The sequence below is a fragment of the Aythya marila genome, assembly GCF_965140915.1.
Source record: "Aythya marila genome assembly, chromosome: 7".
Lineage (NCBI taxonomy): Eukaryota > Metazoa > Chordata > Aves > Anseriformes > Anatidae > Aythya > Aythya marila.
This window is the reverse complement of record NC_139048.1, coordinates 8,502,078-8,514,204: the sequence shown is the minus strand read 5'-3', so window position 1 is coordinate 8,514,204 and position 12,127 is coordinate 8,502,078. Positions and strand designations below refer to the sequence as shown.

The 12,127-nt window shown below is 38.3% G+C and overlaps 1 protein-coding gene across 11 annotated transcripts in view; it reads right to left on the bottom strand.

Annotated features, from left to right (window-relative positions):
* ABLIM1 (actin binding LIM protein 1) overlaps positions 1-12,127 on the bottom strand; it is a 189,960-nt gene that overhangs the window by 80,129 nt on the left and 97,704 nt on the right. For all 11 annotated transcript variants that reach the window (XM_082764171.1, XM_082764169.1, XM_082764173.1 and 8 more), the window contains 2 exons: positions 11,325-11,508; positions 10,861-10,970 (listed from right to left, as the gene is read on the bottom strand). In XM_082764171.1, the coding sequence (XP_082620297.1) occupies positions 10,861-10,970; positions 11,325-11,508 (294 nt within the window). The remainder of the gene's footprint in view (positions 1-10,860; positions 10,971-11,324; positions 11,509-12,127) is intronic.

The following is a 12,127-nucleotide window of genomic DNA, read 5'->3' as shown; positions in this document are numbered from 1 at the left end:
TACATTTGAGCTGAAGGAAGACTTGAGGTGAGACAGTCCATGGCACTAATTCTCCTAAGAAATGTGAAGTAACACACATGCTGATGTGTATTGTGGCTGCCTGTGACACCAATAGCTGCAATTCCCCACCTTGTAGCCTCCACCAGCTCAGACGTGGTACAGAAGAAGTGAATTTGCCCTCTCTCAGCAGTAGCTGACAGCATCATTTTTAGCAAGTCCTTGCATGGTTCTCTGCCAGAGATGGTTTAACATAACCTGTTGTGGTTTTCCTGTTCCCTGACTAGGCCTGCACAATCTGAAGATACATCCTAACATATTTAAGTTACAGCTCTGGAAAAAAAATCACTCAGAAGGCTGTCATATTTGATGTGTCTGAACACAAAAGCAAATGACAAGAAGGACAAAAGGGCTGTAGCTGAACGTTGAGTCAGCCACCCCAAAAGCATGGAAAAGTGGGGGGACAGGGCAATGGGAAGTGGCATGACACTGTAATACTGTGCATGATGAAGACCTCCACCCCCCAGTCACCTTAAGCTGCCTCATTAGAAGATGCAGGCCAGGGTGCGCTGCCTTCCATGGCATCTTGCTCGTGAAGATGCAAAGAGAAAACACATTTCCCTTTTTAGCATCTGCATCACCCCAGCCATCCAGGAGTGAAAAATCCTGCACAGCAACCCATTCGTCACTGCCTAAATTAAGCGGTGGATTTTCTTCCTTTGCCTCCCTCCCCTGCTCTCAGCCAATAGCAGGGAGCTCCCCCCTGCTGGATCCCTGCACAAGCAGGGGGCTCGGAGCTGACACAGATGCATTAACCCTAACAACACTGCCTAGGGCCTTGCCCACTCCCATTTGTATTGCTTTGAAAATTGACTGGCAATTGTACCTTTCTCTCACATTCTCCACTTGCTGCATAGAACATATCAGAGGAAAGTCGTCTCTACCTGCTTTTGTCCTAAAGAACATCTTTGTGCAAAATCACGTGCAGGATGAGTTGATGTGAGCAAGCCAACTTTGTTCTGTGCAGGGGGCTGAACAGAGCTAACAGTATTCTGGCTTAACGATGCATAATTAAGCCACCAAAAAGTTCTCGTCAATCCTGATAGCCATTGGTAGCACGTGTCTAGATAAAGCCTGAAGCTGCTGAACTTCTACAAATCACAGGAGTGAGACTCTGTTACGGTTCCTATAAAGTACAATGCATCAGTTGTACGGAGACAACACCAGCAGCATTCAAACCTGCAACAGGTAAAACAGGGAATCTAGTATCTATTTATGTCTATGTAAAGATATTTGTTTGAAAACAAACTTTCATTCAACATGCACAGAAATATACTGCCAAACACAACTGGACAAAGGGAGCAAGCTACAATGGACAGTGGCTTGGAAGTGGAAAAAAAAAAAAAAAAAAAAAAAAGTAAAGAGGCAAATATTATCACTGGAGTCAAAGTAAAGAAATCTCTAACTGTAAATAATTCTTAGCCATCTTGAAAAAAGACACTTGCATCCCAGTAATTCTTCTGTGGAAATCAGGAGATTGAGCAAGTTATCCTTTCTCACAGAGTTAGGGGACCAGAGAAGTTTCTCTCAGTTACCCTTTAACCACAAAGATCAGGCAATGCTTTTTAAAGCCCTGTTTTAAAATTAAAACTTTCAATGATATCACACAGGCTTTTCTAGCTCATCAAGATACTTCTGTGAAAGCTAAAAATACAAACTCACTTTGTCTGTTTACAGTATATTAAATGCTTTCAAAGTTTAAGCCACAATCATTTGATTGTTATGGCAGTAATGAGTTCTGAAGTCAAGAGAAGGCCATACAATACTGGAAATTTTTCCAGAATTGAGATCCATGTATGTTACTCAATTTTGCAATGAAATCTGTTGCCAGACCCTTCCTCTTTGCCAATGTAAAGATGGACAAAATGTGTTATTGCCCTTTTGCTAAAGGCAAAACAAACTCATTCCAACATCCTTGTACTCCTGAATAACCTAACAATGAGAGGCTGGGCTCACACAATGAAGGGAACAAAATTTCCCATGGGAAGCGGAACATAGCTTTGACCATTTATCATAAATGGCAAGTTGGAAAAAATGATATTTTCAAAATAAATATTTAAAGAAAATAAAAGGCTTTATGTGATTAAATATGGAAAGAAATTACACTGGCATAGAATGGCATTATTTGCTTGCAGCACAAGTCCCTGTTAACCACCTATGAGTGCCTAACATTGACTTGCCTGTTTAAGAACTTGACTAATATACATGGAAATATAAACTAAACCCACTTATATGAAGATCACTGTGTGATTATCTTGATATATAATTACTGGAAACAACACTTTCACCATTTGATGTAATTTAAGGTAATTCAAAAGGATGAAAGCTTGTCCCTAACTTTAGTCTGTTAATATGGCATTGTTATATTATTAGAGTTTTTCTTCTTCTCCTCTTTATTGATGTGAGCATTTGTGTTAGTTGTCTACGCAAGAACAGGAAACCATTTCGCTTCCTTCCTTATATTGCTACACCTCCTTCTCTACAGAGGACGAACCAATTGGCCTTTACCCCCTTACTCCTGGAAAGTGTTCCTGCAAGCAACATACCACCAAGTTGGCCTTTCTCCATGATATCAGCCACCTTTTCAACCCAATCTTTCCTACACGTCTGAACAGAAAACCAAAGTGTGATGAAAATAGCTTGTAGCATCTCTGTCTCTTTCTTCCTCCAACTGTCTTAGAGAGGAATTTGTAATTGTCCTGTAAAAGAAAGGTGACAGTACTTTTTTTTTTTTATTTTTTTATTTTTACACTTAGCAGCCCCAGTGTCCCAGTTGTAAAACTACTCTGAGGATAAACCTCAGCCAGATACAGATCAGCAGTGGCTATCTGAAGCTAGTCTAACCCGTTATTTCCTTTACCACACATTCAGGACTTGGATAATTACAGCTGAATTTAAATTCACAGCTCTAACTCACAGTATGCCAAGGGAGTTGCTCAGTTTGCAAATAAGCTGCAGTGCTTAAAGCCCAGCTCATGGACAGTACATGCTGTGTCTCTTCATTTGAAGACTATTTTGGGTAATTTTCCATTGTTACTCTTGGAAAACAATTAAAACTGTACTATCTCCAATATGGAAACTTTTAGGAAGGTTTTTATGTCCTGGTAACCCATGGCAAACTGAGCTCTAAATAACAACAGTCAGTGACCTCTGATTCCTGACCTATTACCTGGTAGCCTCTCTGAATATGGCAATTCCCAAATACTCGTGTCTGGGGATTTCCTCCTATAGTTGTATTTTCCGAACTAGTGATGCCTCCCAATGCAACACCCATTTACTGAGCAATTCCTTGCATTTCTCCCAGAACTCTCTTTGGAATTATATTTGATTAGTGTTGGTAAAGACTTGTGAGATGGATTTATTTTTTTTCCAAATTTGAGATGGGGTTACACATATATAAATAGTAGCAGATCTGTAATGGTCCATTCACAATTGTTCTTGCCCAATTTATACACAATACCAAAGAATGCAAAGGAAATAGGCAAAATGGACTGAAAACACATTCCTGAAAAAAAAAAAAAAAAGAAAAAAAAAAGGTTACATTTGTGAACCAACATTTTCTGATGGAGAATTACTAAGTCAGAAACTTACTGCCCTGCCACCACTATATTCTCAATGCAGTTGCTGTTCTGTTTCTCATCACCCAAAAAGTTAGCTTCTAACAATGCTTTATACACCTCCAGGGAAGGAGCAAAGTTGATTTATAAAGCAGCAGTGAAAATACAAACCCTCATAAAATAAGAATTAGATGAGCAAATGGAGGTTTCTTATGCAATTTAGCCACTGGTACAAAACATAAGTGACAACTAAAATTAACCTAAGAAAACAATTCAAATTATGGAAATGTCTCAAAAATTGCAAACACTCCGCAAAAGAATAAAACTTTTTGGAGTAATCACAGAAATTGGCCATCACAGTCACTGAAAGGATTTAACAAGGGAAGAACTGAGTATTCTTCTGCCATAAACCAATGGCTTTTGGCAGACAGGAATTGTACTTGAGGTTTGCATCACTTTTTTCTACCCTTTCATGAATGTTGATTTGCTTATTTTAGTCTTCAAAAAAGGGCAGGATAGGGCAAATTTTAGACCCATAGTATTCTCAATGTATTAAAAAGCCAGTAGCCCTGCAAGATTATTAAAAAACAATTTAAATTAAGATAGGGGAAATTTAATACTCATATTTAAAAATCAAGGATGTTATTAAAAATCCAAATTGTACACTTTAAATCACTTTTACACATTTAAAGTTAAAAAATCCAAACAGGATTTGAAAACACAAAGGAAACTTGCTCTCTTTTTCATATCTATAAACAAAATCAGGTATGATAAGGTCCATCACTTTTAAAACCCTTACAGACATAGTTATACAAAGTAAGTAGCTTTATAAAGCTACCTTTGACAAATCAGGAGATACAAAATTAAAATACATTTTAATGTATTAACATTCCGCATGTGTCCAGCAGATTTCAGGTAGTTTCTGAAATGAAAAAAAAAATAATCCACAATGCTATTTTTATGCCTTGTAATTATTTCCATGCAAATGGATCTAGATGTAAGTCATGAGCAAAAATAATCATTATGTAAAAATACAGATGTCAAAAAATTTGACTAATTTATACAGAACTATACTAGTTTAAGTAAATGTGTACACATACGGAGTGCTTAGTAGTTACCCTCTTCTTTAGGAGAATAATTAAAAGTATAAGTGCAAAACAAGGTTCCAATCAATTCTTTTAATCAAGGTTTCCTGGGTTCTTAGTTAAGCTATGATTAAAATCAGTGATTTAAATCACAGTGTTTGAAATCAATCCACAATGATATCTGTAGTGTTTTGATTCTATGATAAATCAAAAGTTACATGACTACATGGACCCTTCTGTCAAGTCCCAAATAAACTCAGCTCAATCTCCAGTACACAGGCTTGAATGCCACAGAGATAAGTGAGTGCTTCTCTACCTTTAGCAGGTAAGCCAGGAATTATGAAATGAGAATTCTGTGTGCTACAGCATACTCACAAAATATCAATTCCTTAAGAATCAAAACTATATACAAGATTTTTACAAACCCATTTTTAAATGCAAGTTGAAAAACAAAATTATTGAGTTGCACTAGGGAACCGAATTGTTCCCCAGTGCTCTCTCTGACTGCCGTGTATGCGTACTGGGAGCGTGCATCCCTTGAGACAAAACTGGGCTCTGCGTCCTCCACTAAGGCCTATCTACATCTGTGCCAAGCAGTTGGACAACTCCTCCATATATTATGCAGCTTTGACACACAATGTGGAATTGTAAGATATTTCCTAAGAATGAGCTCAAAAATCATGCGCTGGATGTTGCTTAATACCCTTTTAAGCCCAAAATCATTGCAGATAGCTTGCTTCCAAATAGCCAGCCAAGTCTTCCCCTTCAGATTTTGTGTCCTCCCTGCAGACTTGCAGGAGTATTGTGACTGCTCGGGAAAGAAGACTAAAGAACAAAATAATGAAAAATCAGTCAAATGTGGATAAACAGTTACAAAGGCTAGGTGCAGGCCTTTCACAACAAATATGATTAAAAAAAAAAAACAACAACAAAAAAAAACACAACCAAACATCTATTTTATTTATGCAGCTAACTTCTAACAGAGAAGTTTGTGATGCCTATAAATTTGCTCAGGCATATTTCTGATGCTTTTTTTTTTTAAAAAAACAAGCTCTTTCCCCACACTTTTTTAGGCAGTGAGACAAAAGATGATTCCCATTTATTCCTGATCACCTTTTTCTTCAACAGATCAAGCACCCCAGCTCTGCCCTACTTTAGCTTTGCCACAAGCCCTGCTGGAAGTTTCAGATATTTACTGGGAGCTTTACTGTATCTTATTTGAAGAGATAAGGCTATTGAATCATTAACAAAGATATCTTTCTCCCACAAGTTCATTAAGCATTAAGCTTATTATTTATATCACAATGGAGCTAAGAGCCCCAGTTGTGAGCCAGGATGTGGCTCTGTTGGGCTCCGTACAGATAGGCATGAAAGCATTTGTCCCAGAGAATCCTGGGTCATCCTTTGAACCAGAACAAAATGTGCAAAGCGGGCAAGGACAAACATACAAAACAGCATTGTGAAAGCTCCACGTGGAAGCTGGCTGGCCAGGGAACAGCTGCACCGAAGCTTATTCATGCACTGTATGACTGGCCATTTTGGAAACTCTGGTCCAACATTGGCTCTGTACTTCAATGCTCTTAGCTCACAACAGAGACTGCTCCAAAGAAAGGAGTGTCAAGGTATCTTCTTTGTGCTGCTTTCCAAACAGTATCACTGCATATCTCAGCATGTATTGGACACAAGTTATCTATTACACTGAAGAAAAGTAAACTATGGGACTCCATCGTTTTGAAAGATGATGCATTTTTCCCAATGAAAGCTCTTGCTCAGTGATGGTACTGCTTCAGTCTTTTGTGGATAAGGAGGTTTTGTCATACCCATCTAGGGAGCCTACTTCTCATTTGAAATGCAATTTCTTAATCAGTTAACATACATCACTAAAATGATCCAGCCTTTCAGCAAAAAAAGATAATAAGCAATAACTAAAACTTCCTTACCAGTAACCAGACAAGGAGCCAACACAGAAAGGGAGAGGAAGTAATGTAATATTCTTATTAGTGATGTGCTTTATCATGGAAATTCTGAAGTGTAATGCCTAAGGGGAAAATCTCTGTCCAAGGAAAAGGGCAATCTCTTAAACTGTGCTCAAAGCCACGTAGCCTCCTCTGAATTTCAGAGATGAGCATGGAAGCAGACTGCTGGTTCAAGCTGTGCCAAGGCAGACTGCTGGCACCACCTCCCCTGCCTGCCCCTAGCACGGGGATGTCTCTGTGGCTGCTCTGCTCTCAGGTATTCTTTTAACTACTTTCTAGAAATTTAAAAATAAAAATCAAAGTCTAAATAAACTCCGAATTTGTATTCGGAAACACCCACATCAATTCATTCACCAGCTGCCCTAGTGAGAATTCAGTGATTAAATGCCCAATGGAGAAGCATTAAAGAGGGTACGCCTGGTAATTTCTTGAATCTACTTGCCTCTGCATAAATAAGTAACAATAAATTATGTACATAAAGTTTGAATTTGGCTTTGGCTCTTTTTTTGCTCTAAATTACAGCATGAAATTAGAAAAACATACATTTTGCAGAATTTTAACGGTGGTCTTTAAAACAGTCCATTGAATATGTGATCCAAAATGCTGAGGGAGTCTGACTTGAGGCTGTCATATATGGACCAGAGATTCATTCTGTTAATTAACATCTATATTGTAAGGGGGAGGTGGAGGGAGAAGAAGAGGAAGCAGAGCACCCATCACCACCAAACAGACCACAGACAAGCTGTAGCCTCCTCTGTAATTACAGATAACAGATGCCTGTACAACTGCTTCTCTACATGTTGAACTACATGAACCATAACAAACACAGGTGTGTAAGCATGTAGCTAGAATACAAAGGAAAATAGGAAGAGCTTAAGACAGTACAAACCAGGCAATCATGATGCTGTGTAACAGCTTGGACACTGTTTAAAATACAAATACTAATTGACCAGATACACTACTTACATTATGCCGTTACTAAGACCCAAACAAAATAACTTTATGACTTTGGCAGAAGCTTGAAGACCATGAACCATCCAAGCCATCAACATTACACTTCTAGTCTTTCACAACCCAGTTCAGCATCATCTCTGCTCTCGGATTTGATTTTTAAATACCAGGCTCTTGCCCCCTGCACCTGTGTTGCTCTGCACAGATCCTCATCACTTTGCTTTATAGAGCATGGCTCATTTGTCATGCTGTCATATGAAATAAAGCCAGAAGAAAAAAAGACCACCAACCATTTCATTTGTCTGCAAGGCTAAATACAGGTATTTGGCCTTAAATTTCCTGCTGACTTCAAGGAAAATCCCAAAGCTAATGAACTCTGTTCATCCACCAGTGTCTAACGAACACAGATGACTAAATTATGAATTAAAGCATCTGTATACTTAAAAAGACTGTCTTAGAAAAAAAAAAAAAAAGAATAAAAAAAGGAGTTACTGATATGTTCTTTAAGAAAAAAGCTATAATTATTCCAAGTAATATATGTGGAGCAAAAAATATATATATTAATATAAACACAGTAAAGAAGTACCACGGACCCAACTAGTCTTAAAGAAAAAAGGAAAATGAACTTTTCAGTATTTTTCCTTCTGATTGCTGTGGGTGCGCACTATAAGAGTGTAATAATATTCAGGCTCATGACATTCAAGATCTTAACACCTGTATTTAAAGGCATTTGATTCTCCTTGAAAGCATCCAAGAAAAGCTATCAACAAACCTTTCATTTATGTGAAATAACAGACATCAGAAAACTGTGTGTCAACATTAATGCAGACATTCCAGTGGATACAAAGCTTCCTTTTTTACATTACATAAACCAACCAAACCTGATACACTTTCAGTCTATGGAATTTCCTCACCTCCAACTTTCTTTGTTTTAAGGAAAACTGCCTCCAGTAATCTACGTGAAAGTGATCAGGCAAAACAGAACACAATATAGGCTGGAAAATAGATGCACAGTATGAATGAGATTCTTTTCTAGAAGAACTTATGTTTAAAAAAAAATCTTTTCAAAGAAGGGTGAAGTATTAGAAAAGATTGATGTGTCTCATTGAGCCAGCAGGAGAGAAGTGGAAGCAATCTGGAACAGCTTACACTAATTAAAATTTACTCTTCAGTGCCAGCAAGAAAGGCGTCTCAGTATCTAAGTCAACTTTTGTGTGAAGCTAAAGCAGCAGCTGGCATATCTCTGAACACACTCTATTAGGAGGATGCTTCATTAGTATTCTTTTAATTGAAGTTGTCTGTACTTATGAGCATATACTGGTCCTGCTTTCATTTGTCAGTTTTGGAGAGCTTTGCTCTAAAATGACCAGAACCTCTACACTGTATCTCCCACGACTATTTTCTACAACTATATGTCCACAACAGATGATACACAGTGGCAGGTACTTGCAGATCTCTACCTAGTGCATACTAAATTGGTAAGAGCAGGAGCTCTCTTGTTCTGTGCACTGGTAAGTTTGCCCAGCAGGACCCAATTTTGATTTAAAAAACAAAATCTCAGCACAAGTGAGAGTCAAAATTATGTATTACCATCCCTTCTACCTATGGTTTCAGTTTGGAACCCAAACAGACAATTCTAGCAGAGACTATGGCTATCAAGAAGTGACTCCCCAGCTCTGTCACTTGTCATCAGTGATACAATTCCTATAAATACTGTTTGCTAGGTAGCATTTTGGCACCTGGAGTCTCATCATGGGGAAGGGGCCCCAGTGCTGGACAAGCACACCCCTCTTGGAGAACCAGGTCTTACTGTGATCCAGATACTCCTCTCACTGAACACCACTAGTTTGGGAACCAATGCTATGACACAGAAAAAGAACGTCAGTGCCGTCCACATCGCTAGGTCCTCCAAGTCCTTGCTGGTTATCACTCCTAGATATCAGAAATTCAAACAAGTATGATTTCCACATGATTCCTTTAACTCAGAATGATTCTCTGGGTGCCTGCAGGTCTGCATACAACTTTATGTTAGTTTATAATTCTTCTAAATATTTTTAGAGTTTCCTTAACTCTTCATTAACCAATTAGGCCTGGGCTTTTTCAGCTCCAAAGCCACAGTTAGAGTGGAATATTATGGCTTAACAGACAGAAAGGCATGACACCAAAATATGCCTTTCTTTTCTCATTTTCCTAAGTGTCTGAGTACATGCTCTCAGTCAAATCAGAACCTGAGATTCTCTTCACTCATCTGCTGAGCATAAACCTTATCCAACTATGCCTTTACATTGCCCTTCATAATCCCAGGATCTCAAAGCCAAGTACCAGTAGAAAATACAGAAAGCCTCCCTCAACAAAACCAAAATTGCTGGTAAACTACCTAGTATCACAAAAAAAAAATCTGCAGTCATTTTGAATTATAAAACTATGCTGGATAAATCATTACAAATTAACCTCCTAAGTGCAATCCAGAAGTCAGAGAAAGAATCAGAAATTCCAAAAGATTTAATGGTTAAGTTACCACAGGCAGAGCTGAATACTTCCTGTGAGTCAGTAATTTACAAATTCTCTTATAAGCATTAAAACTCAACAGCAAACCAAGTTAATTTCCCTTTGAGACTTTCTTCACCCTCTCTTTCCCCTTAACTTGATTTCTCTCTCTATCTCTTTTTTTTTTTTTTTTCTTTAAATAATAACAGTTTCTTAAGAACCATTCCTGAAAACCGTTTCTGATCACAAATCCATTTCAGTATCAAACTATCAGAGGCATAAACCTGGTGATACCCCACTTTAAAGGATAATTTAATTAAATTGAAGTGTTAAAGAGTGGAAGAAAATTAATTTCCTCTAACATTGTCCTTTTCTGAATACTTCAGCTTGTGCAACTATACATGGAAAAACTGGAATCTCTGAACTCTGAAACCCCTGATTGCATCAAGAGGACACTTTTACAGTGTCTATAAAAGAAAATGAGCCCTTCAAAATATCCAATTTCTGGGTAAAAGTCATTTGTTCATACAGAAATAACTAAGTGTAAATGTCTCTTCCAACCTGTAGTACCAGATACTTAAAAAAAAAAAAAGAAAGAAGGAAAAAAAGGATGGCTTCCAGAGACAGTCTACACTTCTAAAGGGAGGAGAAAAAAATTAAATCAGTAAGATTGAATTGAGACAGTTTCAATCAAATGCTGATGAGCTCAGAAAGTGAAAGGATTCAGAAAGAAGATGGAATACTTACTGCTGGAGGCAGACAATTCTTTGGGGCTGGAGGACATTGGCTGAGCACACAACTGACAGAGACAATCCCTTCCATTAAAGGTAACTCGATCACCTGGTGGAAATGGGCGCCTGGGGAGTTAAAAAGAAAAATCTATTTTAGCAAAGGTTACACCAGAAATTCTGTTCTGTTCCCCATGCCTTAAGTTTGCTGCCTTCCACCAGTGCAATTAATATTTTACAGAAACTCAGGCCAAAGAGTTTCTGCAATGTGGCCTTGGCAAAGCCAGGCACTGGAAGAAATCCAATCCACAGATGCAAGCAGAGCAGAGGTTAGACTTGCCTTGTATTTTGGTTTCAAAATGTTATACAACATGCTTTATCTAAAGAGAAGAACATCTTGAGACTTGTGTCTCATGGTGATGCCTTTCTCCCTGTTTTTCTGGTACTGGGTTCAGGCCACACTAGTTGAAAGGGATGACTTACTTGCAAACAGTACAGGCAAAGCAGGTTGGATGGTAAGTTTTTCCCAGAGCTGTCACTACTTCTCCTTCAACGAACTCCCCACAGCCATTGCAGCGGGTACCATACATGCGCTGGTAATCCAAAGTACAAAGGTATTCCCCATTCTTAATGAAAAAGCCTCCTTGTGCCAAGTCACAGCCACACACTGGAAGAAAAAAACAAAAAAACACACATACAGATTGGAAAAATATACCTACAAAGGATGTTAGCAACACTCTATGGTGCCTACAAATGAGAGGACCCTGGTGGTCTTGCTTCCTTCTGTCAGATTCTTGCCTTTTCCTACTGTCACTGCAGGCCTTCCCAGAAAATGACTGGCATTCTCTGGCTACAAGAGACTTTGTAATAAAGAGTTAAAAAATGGAATTTAGGATTGACTGGTATGCTATGAAACATAAAATATGACATAGTGAAAGATACTACCTCCCAAGTAACTGCTTTTATAAATTTTTCGAGTCACTCAGAACTCCTTCTGTTGCTGTTTCTTTAAAAGCTGGAGTTATTTGGAACGCGTACCACATTAAAAAGAAAAATGTCTCATAACAAAAACTTGGGGCTCATGTGCCCCTCTTATTGCCTGTTGCATTGTGTTTGCCTTTCTGATCTCATTCTGAGATGATCACTTAAACTGAAAAGCTCATTCTCTGAGCAGCTGAATCTTGAACAACTGCCACTGACTGGGGAAAGCAAAATCCTCAAACCAACTCTACTGAATTACAGGGGATGCATGTTTTTTAACCTAGGAAAGACACTGGAGGCAGCTG